The 19,274-nt window shown below is 41.6% G+C and overlaps 1 protein-coding gene across 1 annotated transcript in view; it reads right to left on the bottom strand.

Annotated features, from left to right (window-relative positions):
• The window catches only part of CDC14A (cell division cycle 14A), a 108,458-nt gene that overhangs the window by 38,898 nt on the left and 50,286 nt on the right, over positions 1-19,274 (bottom strand). Inside the window, exons 5-6 of the mRNA XM_081817101.1 lie at positions 13,565-13,717; positions 4,823-5,053 (exon numbers count right to left, since the gene is read on the bottom strand). Of these exons, the coding sequence (XP_081673227.1) occupies positions 4,823-5,053; positions 13,565-13,717 (384 nt within the window). The remainder of the gene's footprint in view (positions 1-4,822; positions 5,054-13,564; positions 13,718-19,274) is intronic.

Genomic DNA, 19,274 nt, shown 5'->3' with positions numbered 1-19,274 from the left:
TCTAAATCAGTGTTTCTCAATCTTTTTTTCCTTATTGCCTCCTCTAAGAGCCTCTTTAAGACATTTTTCCTGATCGTCTCCCATGAAATGTTAGTGCACAGTATACTGCATATCTCTATGTACGGTACGTAAATCTGTGCTTTATACAGAAAAAGAATGGTTCCTCCCCACCCCAACCCCTGCAAAAAAAAAAAACAAAAAACACACAATTCTCCCTTCTTGGAGGCAATAAAGGCAGGTTGAAAAGACACATCAAAATGCAAATGAGGGGCACCTGGCGGGCTCAGTTGGAGGAACATGTACTCTTGATGTCAGGATTATGAGTTCGATCCCCACACTGGTGTAGAGATTACTTAAAAATAAAACCTTTATTAAAAAATGCAAATAAAATTACAACCAAGCTCATGTTTACAGATGCTTGACATTCCCTTCCCATTAAGCCTTCCTTTTTAAAAATTATATTTACAGGGCGCCTGGGTGGCTCAGTTGGTTAAGCGACTGCCTTCGGCTCAGGTCATGATCCTGGAGTCCCGGGATCGAGTCCCGCATCAGGCTCCCTGCTCGGCAGGGAGTCTGCTTCTCCCTCTGACCCTCCCCCCTCTCATGCTCTCTCTCTCTATCTCATTCTCTCTCAGATAAATAAATAAAATCTTTAAAAAAAAAAATTATATTTACAATGTTTTATTAGATAAGGGGTGTGTGTGTATGTGTGTGTGTGCGTGTAGCCTGTTTCCATCTGAAGTACATTTTGCCCCAGATCAAACATCAACATTCTTTAGAAAAGAGTAAAATTTAATTGTGGTCTCAGTGGGGCTCTTCCTTTAACATTAGAGTGAAGAGCAATTTGCCTTTCTGTTTCTGTCCAGAGCAGATGCTCTCTGCCTCTGCAGCGTTGTTAACTCTCAGACATCTGACAAGACTATAGGTAATCCTGTGCATAAAACACAGCGGAGACATCCTGCTGTAGGAACCTCAGTAGGAACCTGGGTAGCAGCCAGCGCGCAAGGACTTTCTAGAGTCCCTCCTTGGAGTCTCCTCTCTGTCTGGAGAGGAGATGGTCTTTCTGGAGGCAGCCCTACCTCTCACTGCTCCCCTCCCTGTGCAAAGAAGGGGCTGTCCCATTCCCTCGGCTAGGCTCCTAGTCACACACACAACCAAAAAAGGTGGTGCAGAAAATTTTCAAATTTCTCTGAAACTAAAGTTGCTTCCCCCTTTTAAAAAGAGTCTATAATTTAGATCTATAAAAAGAACGTACTTAGCACTCAATAGTTAGGAGCTCTTACCACAATTCAACAGAATAGGAACATTTCACTAAGTTTCTATAAAAACTTTAACAAATTTCTTAAAGCGTTCATAATTAAAGGGCTCCCTGACACAGCAAGACAAGACGTTGAAAAGTACTCTATTTATACCAAGTTAAATGCTGATTCCCTTGTAGTTCCAGGCGTTTTCTGATATCCTACAGAATATCAACAATCACATACCAGAACATCACTGTGTTCCCATTTTTTTAAATGATTATTTGTGCTAGAAATTTTCAAAAACAAATCATAGCCATCCCTTTTATCAACCAGAAGGTGAACTATAGACACTGGATCATTGGTAAGATTTCACCCATTCCCAGCAAATCAATTTCTAGTTTGTCTCTCTATCTAGCACTTTATGTTGAGGCATGACATCTTCATTCCCTTTCCAGCAGCTACTGAAGTTCATGTGACATAGGATAAGATTCTCTCTCCCTCCTCCTTGTACTTCAGTTAAAATGCTCAGTGATGCTTCAATTCCCAGAAAATTAAACTGACTTAATTAGGGCAGATGTCAAAATAATTAACAGGCCTCTAGTAGATAAGTATGCTATTAAAAGCAATACAGCTGTAATTAAACGGAAGGTGTAATCTTTATAAAGGAGTCCTACATGTGTGTACAAGTGGAAGCAAATGAAATAACATTATCCAAAAGATGTCACCACATGTGAATGTGACCGTCCCATACAAGAACTCACCTCAGTGCTAATGGGTCTGATTTTAAATAATAATATATAAACCTCTGCAGTATAAAATACATACACACACAACTCATATACCCATACTGTATTTTTTTAAATGTTAACATTCACAAATCTAGGATATAATACAGAGAATACCTGTAATAAGAATGTTGAACATCAGAGAGTTTCATTTTTATAATTTCAGTTAGGTGAGAAATGCTATCAAGAGAGATGCAGATACCCAAAAGAAAATGAAAACACTAATTCAAAAAGATATATGCACCCCTGTTTATTGCAGTATTATTTACAATAGCTAACCTAAGTGTCCATTGATAGATGAATGAATAAGGAAGTATATATATAGAGAGAGAGAGAGAGAGAGAGAGAGATGTATATATATATATGTATATATAATGTAATATTACTCAGCCATAAAAAAGAATGAGATTTTGCCATTTGCAACAACATGGATGGACTTAGAAGGTATTATGCTAAGTGAAATATGTCAGATGGAAAGACAAATAACATACAATTTCACTTATATGTGGAATCTAAAAAACAAAAAGAAAGAAAGAAAGAAAGGAAGGAAGAAAGAAAGAAAGAAAGAAAGAAAAGAAAGAAAGAAAGAAAGAGAAAGAAAAAGCAGAAACAGACCCATAAATACAGAGAACTGGTGGTTGCCAGAGTGGAAGGGAATGAAGGGAGGGACAAAATGGGTGAAGGGGAGTGGGAGGTACAGGCCTCTAGTCATGGAATGAATAAATCACAGGAATAAAAGGCACAGCATAGGGAATATAGTCAATGGTATTATAATAGCATTGTATGGTGACAGATGGGAGCTGCGCTTGTGGTGAGCACAGCATAATGTATAAACTTGTCCCATCACTATGTTGTACACTTGAAACTAATATAACATTGTGAATCAACTATACTTCTGTTAAAAAGAGAAAGATACTGAGTTTTAATGACAGTTTTGCATTTCTTCTTCCATGAATTTGTCAATCCAACATATGACACGCAGATAAGCTCTATGACTTGGTAACCATAAAATTAATCGACTAGGAAATAAGGCCAAATTACCGGGAGGAAAAATACTAATTTTGTGACACAAAAATAAACTTTGAAAAAGAGCGCACAAACATCTCCTACTAAAGGTTGGTAGCTGCTCTAGTCCCATTAGCTCTCAAGGTCCACTGATATTTGAAATGTGCGCAATGCTGGCTTTTTCTCGGGCCTGGGCAATCTTTAACAAAATGAGCTGGAAAGGCAAAGTCAGAGCGCAAATGGACCCCATCCAGGGCAAGCCAGCTCCCCACCACTCCACTGTGACCTGATGAGAACTGAAAGCACTCTCTGGATGAGAGAACAAGACACCTTCCTAGCCCGATCCCCCCCCCCAACCCCCCCCCACACACACACCCCCCCTCCTCGGAGAGCTAGGACGTCCTGCACGCCAGGGCCCCATCCGGGTAAGAAACCGGAAGAGGAGGGGGGGCGGCGGCTCGGCTGAAGTGGATGGAGCCCGACACAAGGAGCCCTCAGCCGAATCGCGGCCACGTGCGTCTCTCCGGGTCTCTGGCAAAACGCAGCTTCCCGTTGCCGCTCACATGTCAGCCAAGTACCTCCACCTACTCAAATCTTAAACATAGAAACAAAGGCCTACAAAATGGTATTTTAATTTCTGTCAGAACCGAAGCCATGCTTGTCTGAATAAGTCGGTTACAGCAGCACTAGGCACTTGAAAAGAACAGTACAATCCCCAACACCTACTAGGCAATTAGCATAAACTCCACAGAAACTAGTGATCAGACTCAAAATCGTGAGAGCAGCGCCACCCAGTGGCAGGAGGAGATGCTGCGTGCGAGGAACTAGCCTCCATCCCAGAGTGGCCAGAGATTATTTCCTGTCACTCCAATCAAAGACCCCAGTAAAAGACCTCCATCCAGGGCTGGAAACTCTAAAACGGAATTTGATCCTCCTCAGAGTCTAACAACTAGGCTTGGGGAACATGTTATTTCACATTTTCTGAGTAGCCATCACGAGGTTGCCAGCTAAAATGCAGAATGTATGTTCCGGGACATATTCGAAACATACTAAAAAAGTATTCATTGGTTTGTCAAAAATTCAAATTTAACGAGGCGTCCTGTATTTTTATTTACTGAATCTGCAAACCTTAGGGCCCCTGTAGTCTGAAAGACCCCTGCCTGAGGAAGTACCCACCCCTAGAGAGCAGAGATTCGTTTATATAACCAAGTCTTTACATAACCAAGTTCACGCAAAGAAACAGTTAACACACCTGCAGCAAGCAAGCTCGCCAGCGACCCCAGCATGCTGCCATCCGCTAGCAAAGGGCAGGGAAGACACTCTGGTCCGTTATGCAAAAGACCAGTAAGGGAAGCGGGGAGTAGAGGGCAAAATGGGGCCCAGACGGCTGGGTCCTAAAATGGGAGCATTAAATAGCACATGGGTGGAGGAGGGTAGAAAGGAGATTGGCAATTCTGGAAGAAAAAGAGGGGGGAAACTGCCTCTTGACAACTGTACCTAGTCAGGGTATTCCTGCCGACCCACAGACGGGACCATGTGGCGATTGCCTGGCGTCCGCGAGCAGGATCTGGGTAAGGTAAGGCCGGGGAAAGGCAGACCTCCACGGATTATCCGCATCCAAGCAAGCCTTGCCTCGGGAAGGGGTTATTTAAATGGGTTTGTGTTCCAGTGTTCTCAGACAAACAAAGACACTCGTGGTCCTTTTCGGCCGCCACTAGCTGGTTTGGCTGTGCATGACTGGCAGCTTTCGGCCGTGTGCCCTTCCAGAGTGGCCGCCGAGTCCGCACGCACCTTTGCAGTGAACCGCGATCGCCCCGTCCGTGTTCTCGCAGATGTTCAGGAACCTCCGCACGATGTTGTCGCTGGGCGTGCTGCCGTCGATGAAGAACAGGTCGTAGTGCTCGAAGCCCGCGTCTGTGAAGCGCTTCGCCTCGTAAATCTTTTTGTTCAGCCTCACGACTGTCGTCACGTTGTGCTTTTTGAAATAAGGAAAGTAGGCTTCAGGGGCGTGAAGAGGATAGCCTGAAGGGAAAACGGAGCTGTGAGCAAAAGGCACGCGTTTCCCCTGACACCCAGGAGCGCCAGAACCCTTCACGGTCAAGTTTATGAATCTCCACAGAGCTTACGAGGAAAGGGCATTTCCTGAGAGAGTAAGAAAGAGGTGGAAGCACTTTCCTAAAGCAGCAGTCTGAAGAGCCGTACACACACACACACACACACACACACACACACACACCCACACGCCACAGGAGCGGAAGAGAAAACCCTACTCTGGATATTGGAAATCGCTCATGAAAATCCGAAACCTCTACCCATAGGATTCAAATCCTGTGAGCATACACTCCTCCCAAGCCAAAACAAAGGCATCCGGGGGCCACTCAAAGGTCAAAGGTGCCCAGGAGGCCTGCTGGCACGATTCTTTGTGCTTTTTCTTCCACTTGACAAATACTTTTAAGATTTTATTTATTTATTTGACAGAGAGAGACAGCAAGAGAGGGAACACAAGCAGGGGGAGTGGGAGAGGGAGAAGCAGGCTTCCCGCGGAGCAGGGAGCCCGATGTGGGGTTTGAGCCCAGGACCCTGGGATCATGACCTGAGCTGAAGGCAGCTGCCTAACGACTGAGCCACCCAGGCGCCCCAACAAATACTTTTCAACTACAGTTAAAGCCCTTGTGCTGGGTGATTCGTTTCACTCTATAGTGCAATCCCCCACAAAAGAGAGGAATAATTATTAAGCACCTACCACATCTAAGTCACCATTGTATATCATTTCTTTTAATTCTCCAAACAGCCTGTTAAGGTAAGAATAGTAAACCCCATTTGACAGATGGAGAAACTAAAAAAGTTGAATGATTTTTTGGTAGACATTCTCATTGGGGGAGGCACAGCGGTACAGATGGTCAGCCCCTAAACCGCCTTCCGTTTCCAGTGGATCCAGCATCGTGTGAGTATTCCTGGGAGCTACAGAGTCAGCTGGGTTACAGATATGCGACCTAGACTTGGCCAATCAACCAAGGTGACTGGGGGCAGGGGGCCTTTGGCCACTGCAGACCTGGCCCGCAGCCCCAGGGATTCACACAGGACTAACTTCTCAGCACCCTGATGACCACACCTGTAACGTATGCAGGGTTCACTGACGCAGGGCATACCGGGTGAGACAGTCTCATTCAGAACTCTTTCATGATGGTGGGCCCAGAGCGTATGGGCGGCATTAGCCCGCAAAGTAAACCAGCAATTTCTTCGCTGCGTCCTTGGCCGTATCTCGCGCTGCCTCAGACTCTGCATATGCTGGTCATTTCCTATTTTCTCTCAGCAGCAAGCCAACCCTCCCATGCTGGGGCCAGGGTCTGCAGAGGGCATTTGCAGCTGGCTCGCTGTCAGTTCAAAACATGGGAGGCATGAAGCACAACTGGAGTGACTGGAGGCTTCTGGGTAGGGGCCAGGAGGCTTCAGCCGAAGAAGATAGGAGCAACCAGAGCTCCCAGCTCAGCATCGTACTCCCAGTACCAGTCTGCGGCCCAGCCACCTGGTCTCTGCTCCTCAGCCCCCAAATGCACACACCAGCTGGTGGCATTCCCTTCAGAGCTCCCAATACCAGCCTGGCTCCCCTTCCAAGCCCCCAGATTCTGGTGACCTCACTTTCTACCTTTCTAAAGGCAGGAGCTCTTTCCTCCATAATATTCTGGTTTCTTCAGTGTTGCCCTTTTCCTTTTTAGCCTTCTCTGTAACAAATCCCTTGTATTAAATTCCCTCTGTTTGAAATGGTGTGGTTTCCATTTCCCTGCCTGGACCCTGCTGAGACATCATCTCCCTTGGATCCTGTTCATTTTCTAGGCCTCATTCTCCAGCCTTCCCTTGGAGGCTGTGAGATCCCCAGCATCATTCCAATCAATGCCTTTTTTGGTTTAATTTACCAGAGGTGGTTCTGCTGCCTGCAACCAAGAGCCCTAACTGGTATCCTTGGCCAAGGTCACACAATGGATGGAGGCAGAACTGGAAGGCAGATCAAACTACTCTGCGGCCCAGATACAAGATTCTCACAGGCCATGCTGCTTCCGGGCAAACAGGTAATACAGAGCTTATTTTCAATCTTCTGTGTAGAAACAGTAACTTACACACACACATTTAGAGAAAATGGATGCAGTTTTCTACTTGGAAAAAACAAATCTGTTTTCCTACTTAGTTCAAATTATTTTCCAGCAACAGATTTACAACCTAAAGGAGAAAAGAGTTGTGGTTGGTGGGGGAACAAAGGCAAGAAGGAAATGTAGATAAAATTAAGTTTCCTTATAACGTGCAGCCCACTGACAAATACTTGAGACAGTCCTCTAGGAACTCCCAACTGTTTTAGTACTTTGCTTAGAGGGAAAAACAACCTGAGTTTGACAACAGCTAGGCCTCCAGTATCCAGTAAGTCTTTAGCATATGAAAATCCTCTTGGAAACTTCCTTTGTCTTTACCTCCCCCAACTCCAAAGTATCTAATCAATTGCTCCTCGCCATCCCGGGGCAGATCTTTCTGCCCATGGGTCCTGTCCCCATGCTATAATCAAAATACTTCTTTGCACTGAAAACATCTCAAGAATTCTTCCTTGGCTGATGATTTATGGACCCCACTTCAAACCACATCAGATGGCATAAGGAGACGAGCTTTTCTATCATGTAAGAATGGGAAGGAGAGTACTCATAAACACATGGGAAGTCTTCCCCTGGTGTGGCTGGTGAGCACCTCTGACCCTGGGTTCCTAGCATACTTGGCACCTCTGTGATGGCACCTGTTACCAGATGTGCTAATGGTTGGTTTGGTGTCTATCCCCTCCCCTCCTCCACCAAGAAGAAGAGGAGGAAGAAGTTTCTTCTTATATATTAATTTCTCTCAGGAGTAAATATACCTAAACCAACTGTTAAGAGAAATTATGTGTATATCTGGGTTTTTAAAAAACTGAACAGTTATTCAAATATGGAAATAGGACATTGAAATAATAATAATGATAATAATCATAACTAACATTTACTAAGCACTTACTATGTGCCAGGCACTAAACAAAGTGCTTCATATGGATCATCTCATTAAACCTTGCAATTACCCAGTTATTGCTGCCTAGAAAAGTAAACTAGCCCAGGCACACACAGCTAGTAAGAGACAGGGGCAGCATTTGAACCCTGGCAGTCAGATTCCAGGGCCTGTGCGGGGGCTGATTTCAAGTAAGATCCAACTTGACTCTGTTAGGTCCCCAAATAAAGGACTGTTATACGAACATTATGGGCTACACTTCCTAGAGTTCGTGAGCAGGTTTCTTTAAAATCCTCAAAACTGTTTCAAGTGAGTTATAACCAACGACAGTGACAATATCCTATGACGTCTGAATAACTGTTTGTGGGTGTTATCACTGCATTTCGGACTGGTTTTAGCAGAATGCAGAGAGGACAGAGCATTCAGCAGCCCCTTCCTCCATTTGGCCAGTAGGTGGCGCCCTGGCATCAGTAAAGCACAGGCAGAGCCCAAGAGCCGACCAAACAATTTCAGAGCGGAGAGATTCCAAATTCCTCTCTTCCCAGCCCCTCATTTAAAGTTAGAGCCCTGAAGAACAGAGTCAAATGACTAGTCCACCCAGTCATTATTAATAAATTTGGGGTGCCTCGGTGGCTCCGTTGGTTAAGTATCTGCCTTCGGCTCAGGTCAGGATCCCAGGGTCCCACGATGGGCTCCCTGCTCAGTGAGGAGTCAGCTTCTACCCCCCTTCCCCTTTTCGTGCTAGCTCGCTCTTTCTCTCTCTCTCTCAAATAAATAAATAAAATCTTTTTTTAAAAAAGTTAAAACTTCAAAATGGGCAGGTAAATGTAGGAAGCAATAAAATGTTTATTTAGGCTCATTAATGAGAAAAATGTAATCAGAATATCTGCTATCTAATAAGCACCTATTCTGTGCCTGACACTGTGCAAGACACTTCATCTAGTATCTCTAATCATCACTAGATGTGCATTGTGCATCCTTTTCCCCCTGTTTGACCTACAAGGAAACGGATGCTCAGAGAAAGTTGCAAAGCTCTGGGAAATTCACACAGCCAGTAAGGGGCAAAGTCAGGTTCCTCTGCCCAAGCCCTGCACACCTGCTTCTCTCATTATATGACCAAGCTGAACAGGCTTCAGATTGTTGCCATTCCCTGCCTCAGGCTATCTTTCTCTGTGCTTTTTTCTTTTCTTTTCTTTTCTTTTTTTTTTTCTTTTGAGAGAGGAGAAGGACGTTGCCACCTGAGAGTTTGGGGGATTTGGGGGAAAACTGGAAATCCAAAATATGTTTCATTCTACTGCTTTATTATTCATGTATCAATTCAAATTTATTTAACCAAAAAAAGGTAGGGCTCTTCTCTTCCCCACCATCAAAACAATGTGAACCAAGATGAGCGTAAAAAACCCTACTTGCAGGCGCCTGGGTGGCTCAGTTGGTTAAGCGACTGCCTTCGGCTCAGGTCATGATCCTGGAGTCCCGGGATCGAGTCCCGCATCCGGCTCCCTGCTCGGCAGGGAGCCTGCTTCTCCCTCTGACCCTCCCCCCTCTCATGTGCTCTCTCTCTCTCTCATTCTCTCTGTCTCAAATAAATAAATAAATAAAATCTTTAAAAAAAAACTCTACTTGCTCTGTGTTGACACAAGACACACTTAAGACTCTTACAATGCATTCTGCCCTGATCGCAGGATTTTAGGGCTTCTTTGCCTACATCCTAGCAACAGCTATTTGAGTGTTAATTTCTGTAAAAATTTACCTTTTCTATTAACAAACCCCTAACATGATTTTCAGCCGGCTCAGGAAACACAGTTTCTCAATTAAAAAAAAAGGCAAGCAAGCACCTAGATGTCACTGTAATTGGATCAAGTTTATTGGTTCCATCATACAATTATTTTATTAAGCTCAAAAAAGATTTACAAAGTTAAAAACTCTTTTACAAAAAATATGATGAAGCTTCTAGTGACTATTCAATCTTAAAATGGAGAGTCCAGTCAAATGTCAATATTTACTAATGACAGCCTTAAGTGAAATTGTCCTAGATATCATAAAAAAACAACAAATAGTAGGTAAATAGCGCTTTCAGACCTTTTTTTCCTCAATGTAAGAGGGCACAATAGATGTATGGGGGGAAAAAAGATGCATATAGAGCAGTATCTTAAGTGTTTATTTCTAGGTTATGTAATTATAGGTGACTTTTTCTCTATATTGCTTAAATTTTCTGTAGTGAGCATATACCTCCTCTGTAATAAGATGAAAACACAGAATTTGGAATCAAAGAGACCTGTGTTTGAATCTACACACTGCCACTTTCTGGCTGTGTAAATCTGGGAAAGTGAGGTAACTCCTCCGAGCCTCTATCTTCTCTTCTATAAAATAACTATTACCTCCCTGAGAGGGTGGTTCTGATCCTTGAAGAGGTGATACATGTACAAAAGGCTTATCAGCCCCATTCCTGGCATATAAGCAAATGTAGCTATAATTATTTCCCAATATTATAATATGCGGCCAAAAGGAATTTTTAAAGATTTTGGCAATTAAGAAGGTACAATCTTCCCATTAGAAAATAAACAAGACACGGGGATGTAATATACAGCATAGGGAATGTAGTCAATAATAATGTAACGACTGTGTATGATGACAGATGGTAACTAGACTGAATGTGGGGACCAGGTCCTGATGTAGAGAAATATCCAATCACTATATTGTACACCTAAAACTAATACAATATTGTAGGTCAAATGTTCTTCAATTAAAAAAAAAAAGAATTGTCACACAAAATATTCATAGCCTTTTTTTTAAAATATTTTTTTAAAGATTTTATTTATTTGAGAGAGAGAGAGACATAGCAAGAGAGGGAACACAAGCAGGGGGAGTGGGAGAAGGAGAAGCAAGCTTCCCGTGGAGCAGGGAGCCCGATGCGGGGCTCGATCCCAGGACCCTGGGATCATGACCTGAGCCGAAGGCAGACGCTTAATGACTGAGCCACCCAGGCGCCCCTATTCATAGCCTTTTATCCACTGATTCTACTACTTAAGAATTTAGAGAGGAAAGGAGAACTACAAAGAAATGTAGGAACATTTGCCACCCATGAAAATTGAAAAACTGTAAACAATGTAGATCTCATTCAAAAAGTAACAGCATTATGGCACAGCACTGAATAATATACAATGCAGTCATGGAAAAGTGTAATGAAAAGCAACATTTACTACTATGTAAAGAAGTCTGTGATATGTTAAGTGAAAAAAGCTGATAAAAGACAGTAATCATGGGGCACCTGGGTGACTCAGTCGGTTAAACGGCCAACTCTTGATTTTGGCTCAGGCCACGATCTCAGGGTTGTGAGATCGAGCCCTGTGTGGGGCTTGTGCGCTCAGCGGGGAGTCTGCTTGAGATTCTCTCTCCCTCTCCCTCTGCCCCTCCCCTCACTCACACTCTCTCACGCTCTAAAATAAATAAATAAATAAATAAATCTTTCCTTTTTTAAAAGACAGTAATTGTGATGCTCTACTTATAAGAAAGAAAGGTTTATTTTTGTAAGTATGTGTGTGTGTGTGTGTTCACTGGAAGAGGAAAAAAATGTGTGCACGGAAATAAAGAGAAGCAGATGAAAAGAAAATTAAAACCCCCATAATCCCACCACCAACTCCTAGCCCTAGAAAACTTGGGTAGAATTATAGGTCATTTTTACATGCTTTTTATTAATTCATCTACATTTTGTTTTTTAATATAAGCATGTATTAACTCTCTAAAAATATCTTAAATGATTCTATAAATTACACCTCTCATCTTCTCTTGAAGAAAATGTCATAAAACACAGGAATCCGAAATGGCAAAATTCTTTCAACTTCATCAAACGAACACCCACCAACAAAGCCATGACTAAAATCATACACCTACTAAGATTTTCTGGGTCTGAGTCAGATCGCTTTGCACAGAAGGCCAAAGGTAAACTGAATCAATTCTGTCTTGAAAGACCAACTGCCAGAAAGCAGTTTCCTTAGGCACTTAACATGTTCTTCCTGACAACCCAACGTGACAGAGGTTAATCAATGTCTAGAACAAAATAGATTCATTAGCAAATTCATGAATGAGAAGATGTAATTCTGGCTTCAGTACACAGGCTTCCTATTTGGTAGCTTAACTCTCTAGACTTGCATTACCCATCACAGGGAAACCATGATTCAAACAGAGTTCCCCGGAAGAGATGTCGTGGGCATGAAGTGAGAAGCACATCTGTGGAAACTCAAACATCAGCAAATCTGAATGCATGATTCACAATATACAATGAAACTAGCTTGTAGAATTAATACTTAGGAAGATAATGGTGATAAAAGGAGAATAAATCTAAACTCGGGGTTTCAGATTATGTTCCTTCAAAAGACTGATGTTCCAGATCTATGAACAGACAAAGAGCAAAAAAAAAAAGGGAGCTATTAGGTTCATAGGTGAAATTTTTTAATTTTATGTACTCCTCCCATAAATTATTCTTAAACCTTTGGTGCCTATCATTACTTGTCTTCTAGGAATGTTGGCAGATGAAAATAAATAAATAGATAATAAATATTAATGGGAAAACTCACATAGCTAATTTATGTTTCATTCAAAAGACTTATTCTTTGTTTTGCTTTTTTTTGTTTTCCTGAGTATGTGTGCCCCTGTCTAAACATACACTGCAAATGAGTAATTTACTTACTGTCAGCTGGAAAGGTGTTCTCGTTGTCATAATAGAAATAAATAGATCAGTGCAGTGGCAATGTTTAGGAGCCCAGCTCTGGGATGGAGAACCAGTTCCCCCTATTACTCTGGGCATATTCCCTACTCATAAGTCTCAGTTTCTCCCTCTGCAAAATGGAGATAAGTGTATCTATATCTCATAGAGGTGAGTATTAAATGAGATAATGTGGTGCTTAGATAGTAACTAGTGCATAGCAAGTACTCAATAAATGGCACCTATTGTCATCATCATCATTGTTATTGTTCCACATGATGTTCCCCAAAGATTACCTTGATGTAGCACTCTACCACCAAATAAATCTCAGAACCACTGATAGAATTCAACAGTCTGCTTACTAGTTTGACCAGCCTGCTTCTCAGATTCTTCTTTGATAACTGGGTCAGGTAAAGTGCCTATTTACGGCAATTTAAAAATTTTCTAGTTTTATTTATTTTTTTATATTTTTATATTTTTATTTTATTCATGAGCGACAGAGAGAGAGGCAGAGGCAGAGGAAGAAGCAGGGAGCCCGATACAGGACTTGATCCCAGGACGCTGGGATCATGACCTGAGCCTAAGGCAGATGCTTAACCGACTGAGCCACCCAGGTGCCCCCCAAATTTTCTAGTTTTAAAACAAGATTATAGTTCTACCTACTAAACTATAATATTTAACACACTAATTACTACTGTTCAATTTTTTAATAAATAAATATTCTTTGGGGACTATTACCAAAAGAAAGGATTATCTTAGGAAATTAAAGAAGATGAACTGAAATAAATTTTTGGATGGCAAAGTAAAGAAAAACCTACCATTTTCAATTTTGCTTTTTGGATGTGGTCCACTAAATGCTAAAAATTTTCCTGGAACAATCCAGTTGAAGTCACCATTTTCAACTCGCTGGTAGAATTTTGTGAGAAAAGAGAAGAAAAATATTTTATAATTCTTATACAGTTTAGGAAACCCTTACAAATAAAACTGCTTTTCACTCTGTTAGTACTATTGGATGTACATGAAGACAAAGTAATACAGCTTAAAATAAAAACATGCATCTGATTCTCAAAATGGTATTTCAATCCTCTTCAGAAAAAGCTTTACTATCTAGACTGTTTGAAAAGTTTAAAAAACTTTACTTAAAGTGGAGGTACTTTGTTTAAAATAATTTTGTCTCCTGGCTACCCTGCAATAAAATGAAATGAAAACAAACATTGCTTGTCCCCGCAATAAATAAAGGGAGACAAGATAAAAGGAAATATAAGCACTTTCCATGAACATGGTAAACATGTTTTAAAGAATGAAAAAAAATTATAAATATCAGGGTCATAATGAACACACTTCCATTTTTTTTTTTTCTGTTTTTATAGGTTGCTATTGTTGTCAATGCTGATTTTTCAACTGGGAAATGGAACGAGGCAGGAGTGAAGAACAGAGGATCATCAAACTCCCGAGGTACACCACAAATGAGTCAGCCAAGGTGTCTGGCAGGGGTTGCAAACCTAAACAGCTACAAAGGCCAGGTGAGAGACATAAATAATGGCAGATGGCTCCTCAGCTCTGGCTAAAGAGTCACCCTGCAGGAAAGGCTAACTGAATGTGGCTGACCTGCTGAATGGGTTTTTATGTGAATCTCTCTATAGTTGATGTTGACTATTTTAAGTTTTTAAATAAAATGAAACCAAATAAAACACGTCTTTGGGCCGACTTTGATCACCAGTTGTCAACCTCTGGTCTACACTCTCTCTCTAAAGGATCCTCAGAAAAGGCTTGAAGACCAGGGAAGGGGCCCAGCATCCTCCCACTGCTCCATTATCTCCTCCATTTCCTTCCCTTCCTGATGTGCCTCTAAACCCCTGGAACACTGGGGCAGGGCTGAAGGTACCCCCAAGATTTGCAGGGAATTGGGACACATCTGTGCATGCATCATAAAATATATATGTATCACTTCTTCACATAAGCGTTCTTTAGCCCACCCAAAACCCTCACCCCCACCCCACCACCAGGTCAGCTTCTAGTCTCCATCTCCACCCTCCGGGCTCTCTAGCACTGCACAGATACCTCCACAGGCTGGGAAGGAAAGCAGTTCTCTTTACTGGGCCAAGAATATCCATTAAAAAAGCTTTCTTCTCCACCCCCACATGGCACATACGGTAGGAATGTGTATCAAATACAGTCTGCATTCTACTGTAAGAGCTTTTAGGTATTTGTTCGATTAATTGGAGTAACACCATCAAGGAAATTGGAGCCTCTACTTGAATTAGTTATACTACTATTATCATTTCCAATTTTCATTAAAATCAAAACTTAACTGTACAATTTCTAAGTTTAAAATGACATGTTTCCTTCCAGTTATAAAAAGTTATAAATGAAACTTTACGTGACACCTTATAAATGTCTGAATTGCATTAATCTAACTATAATAAATAGAATATCCCCATAATACCAGAAATAAAATCTTAGAGCTACTGAGTGTTATGATTACATATGCCAAATTGTATCTCAGGCGTAACTATCTATTCATAACGATTTGAATAAAGAATCTAATATATAACTCTTTATGATAATTAAACTTTTTCTTGTTTAAATAAAGCAGTTTCTAATGGTCCAATATCCCTCATAAGTAATTAATAAGCTTAAAACATTACTTAGAAATTCCAAAATAAAGGTATGCTCTAATCATCATGCTCTAATCATCAAAAGGCCAAAGGCAATTCTTTATGAACAGTAAAAGAAAATAGGTTTCTATGTTCACTATTTCTGTATCCTTGACCACTAAGTAAGCCTAGATAAATATATTGTGCTATGTCTATTTATTTGGGTTATAGACATTTAGTTAAACAGTAACCTTTTATAAACAATCATATGGAGAAAGACAGTGGACTTACTAAGATACATTCACTCACAAAACCAAAAGAATATGTTTGCAAATCTGCCTACCCAAAAAGATAAACATTAGATAATATTGGACTACATTCAGTAGCCTGGATAAGGTTGATGGAGTAAACAATGAGATTTGGGTCTTAGATTCAAATCTGAAAAAAAAATTAATAAGAAAGTTACAGCTTTCAACTAACTAATATAAGCTTACTTCAGTAAGCTTCCCAAATTAATATTTGTGCCTTCTTTCAGTGAATTATACAAATATCAATATTTATCAATAATAAAATATTTAAGATGACACAGATTGGTTTTCTAATTAAATACACACACTTCAAAGAAATCTAGATCAGACAGGAACTGAAGGTACTTTCCAACCCTACCATATTTTACAAACATCTCAGCAAGGAGGAGGCAAGAGGATGGTTTTACCTCTTACATTCCAAAGCCTACTGCCTACCAAGTACTATGTAGGAAAACTGCACCTGTTCTTCACTATAAGGAAATAAAATAAAAATAAAAATTTGAATTCCTGAAACTGATATACTTAAGTGTTAATACTCACTTTACTATAGGATTCTTCAGTCTACAAAAGATTCAGTCTACAACCAGATTTCTTTGAAATAGGTAATTCTGTTGATGCATTTAAATATAATTTGGGGGGGAAAAGAAATCAAGGTTGCTTACAAAGTAAATAACAGTATTAAAACTGAAAAAAATTAAAAAGTAAACATAATTTGACTTGAAAACATATATTTTTACAACTTCTAAGAAATACTTCTATGCCGCTAAGGCATGCCTCTGTTGCAATGGTCAGAAATATATTTTTCAGTCCCAGTACTGAAAATCGTTTGGCCTTTTACCATTGTAATAAACAGACAGTAAAATAGGAAAGAGAGGCCTTGAGGTCAACAATTACAGGATTGATTCCCTGACTCCGTCACATGCAACTCACTTCATGCTACAGCAGCCCTATGAGGTGGGTGTTAGCCCCATCTTGTACCCATTGCTACAGACCAAAAGTTTGTGTCCCCTGCAAATTCATATGTCAAAACCTAATCCCCAGTATGATGATATTTGGAGGTAGGGACTTTGGGAGGCAGTTAAGTCATAAGGATGGAGCCCTCATGAATGGGATAAGCGTCCTTATAAAAGAGAGCCCAGAGAGTGCGCTTGCCCTTCTACCATGCGAAGACACAGGGAGAATATGGCCACAGAAGAAGGCCACCAGACACCGCATCTGCTGGTGCCTTGACCTTGGATTTCCCAGCCTCCAGAACTGTGAGAAATAATTGTTTGTTGTTTAAGCCACCCAAGGCATGGTATTTTTGTTACAGAAGCCCAGATTAAGACACCAATTAAAAAAAAAAAGTTGCATTACACTTTGAAAAGAGCTATAATAGAAGTATTTAAGAGGTTTAACGATGGCACAAGGCTATTTGAAAAATCAAAAAGACAGAACTACTGTCTTTTTGTTTCCTTTTATTCATTAAAAAGTACCTTCCTTATGTTTCCCTAACTTCTAAAACAATAAAATACTGTTGATGGTGTAGTTGTATTACATAAATGCAAATATGCTGCAGTAATAGGCACTTTACGTTCTTAAAGCAAAGTAAATATTTGAGTTATTTGGTTTAAATTAAAATGCCATGCCATCTGGCTTTAGATAATTAAACTCTAGATTATTAATTTAGATTTGCTTCTGAGAGAGACAGTGTGGTGGAGGGAAAGAGGAGGGCCCCATGTGGATGACTGTTCCACCTCTGCTCACTCCAGCTGGGTTAGGGAGACCCGGCTGGTAGAACCCTTAGGGGACTGCTCCAGCCGCTCAGACCAGATGCAGCCGCAGGCAGCAGGAACCCAGGGCACGTATGCAGGTGCTGTTGCTCAAGACATGGCAATTTGAGGTCACAAGCACATATACGATTGTTGAAACTTGGAAGCAGGTGCCCTCACTCGCAGAGAGTGTGTTCAGCCACAAACCCAGAGCCCTAGAGAAGGGCAGCATTTCAGGTGGGCAAAGGAAGAGAAAGTGCTTGCAAAGGAGACTGAGAAAGGTGGCCAGAGATGCAAGGAAGAGAAAAGCAAGAGATGGAACCTTAGAAGTTAGGGAACTAAAGGGAGTGTCCAGAATTAGAGAGTGGCCACAGAACAAATCAAGTAGGAAGGAGACCGACACAACCATCTGGTTTGCCAACTCTTCGATGAGCAAGGACAGTTTCATGAGACTCACAAAGGTAAAGGCCAAACCATAACCAAATGACTGACTGACTAATAACAGAGTCAAGACTGCTCTGTTAAGAAGCTTGGAAGTAAAAGAAGGGACAGAAACCAAACAGCAATTAAAGAGGAAGAAAAAACCATGGGAAATTCTTAGACAAGGTAGACCTCAAAACATTTTGTAGTGTTAACCAACATGATCTTTGAACCAGCAATGGGTACAGTGGATTAACAGATGTGGCAACACTGGGTCCCTCCGCATTAGCAGCTGCAGTGTCCAGGAAGGAGTTCTGCTTCCTTGAACTTGTAGCCTTTGGAGTGGTATAATCAGTCTTACAGGATAGCTCCAGGGAAATGCTTCTAACAGTTCTTTGAGTAGTCACATCCCTGTGGGAGGCATACCTTCACAGTTCCTCCAGGTGGTGAGGATGTGCTCACCTACCTGTCTTCTGGAGCTCACTTAACTCCAGTCCGATGGCAGGAATTTACAATAACAAGGGCGGAAATCCCCAGGTTTCCAGTTCTGTAATCCATGAACAAGAGGGCAGACCAAGCAAGCAACACCCAGATTACATTCTGGTTTGGTAGACAAACTCTAATCCCAAGCAAAGCCTTGAAACATCACACCTCGGGTGTTCAACAGCCGTAACTCCTGCTGTTGACCTGAGATGGCAGATTGAGCAATGGGAGACCTAACCTTCGTGCTCAAGGTACGTACAGAAGGCCATCCTCGGGAGTCTATACCATCCAGTCAGTTTGACAATTTACTTACTAACTGCAATGAAGGATAACATAATCAACCTGGAGACAGTCTCTGCTCATATATTAAACCAAACTGATGTAACATGGACAGCCTGGTTGAAGACTATAATACCTAGCAATCTGTATTGCACATAAATGGTTTAAAAAAAAAAAAACACCTCACTCTTGGGCACCTGGGTGGCTCAGTCGGTTAAGCACCTGCCTTCAGCTCAGGTCATGATCTCAGGGTCCTGGGATTGAGCCCCGCATCGGGCTCCCTGCTCAGCGGGGAGTCTGCTTCTCCCTCTCCCACTGCCCCTCTGCCCCGCTTGTGCTCTCTCTCTCTCAAATAAATAAAATCTTTTTTTTTTTATTAAAGATTTTATTTTATTTATTTGACAGAGAGAGAGAGAGAGAAAGCTAGAGAGGGAACACAAGCAGGGGGAGTGGGAGAGGGAGAGGCAGGCTCCTGGCCGAGCAGGGAGCCCGATGCGGGGCTCGATCCCAGGACCCTGGGATCATGACCTGAGCCGAAGGCAGATGCTTAACGACTGAGCCACCCAGGCGCCCCAATAAATAAAATCTTTAAAAAAAAACTCACTCCTGAAGCATAGGTTGGCTGGTAATGAAAGAAAGAAACATCATTTAAAGATGTTGTCTACCACAGTCAGTACCTTTTTCCCCAGG

This window comes from Leptonychotes weddellii, chromosome 4, assembly GCF_054177405.1.
Source record: "Leptonychotes weddellii isolate Sample4059 chromosome 4, ASM5417740v2, whole genome shotgun sequence".
NCBI classification, from domain to species: Eukaryota; Metazoa; Chordata; class Mammalia; order Carnivora; family Phocidae; genus Leptonychotes; species Leptonychotes weddellii.
Note: the sequence above shows the minus strand (reverse complement) of the source record. Positions and strands in the feature narration are given on the sequence as shown.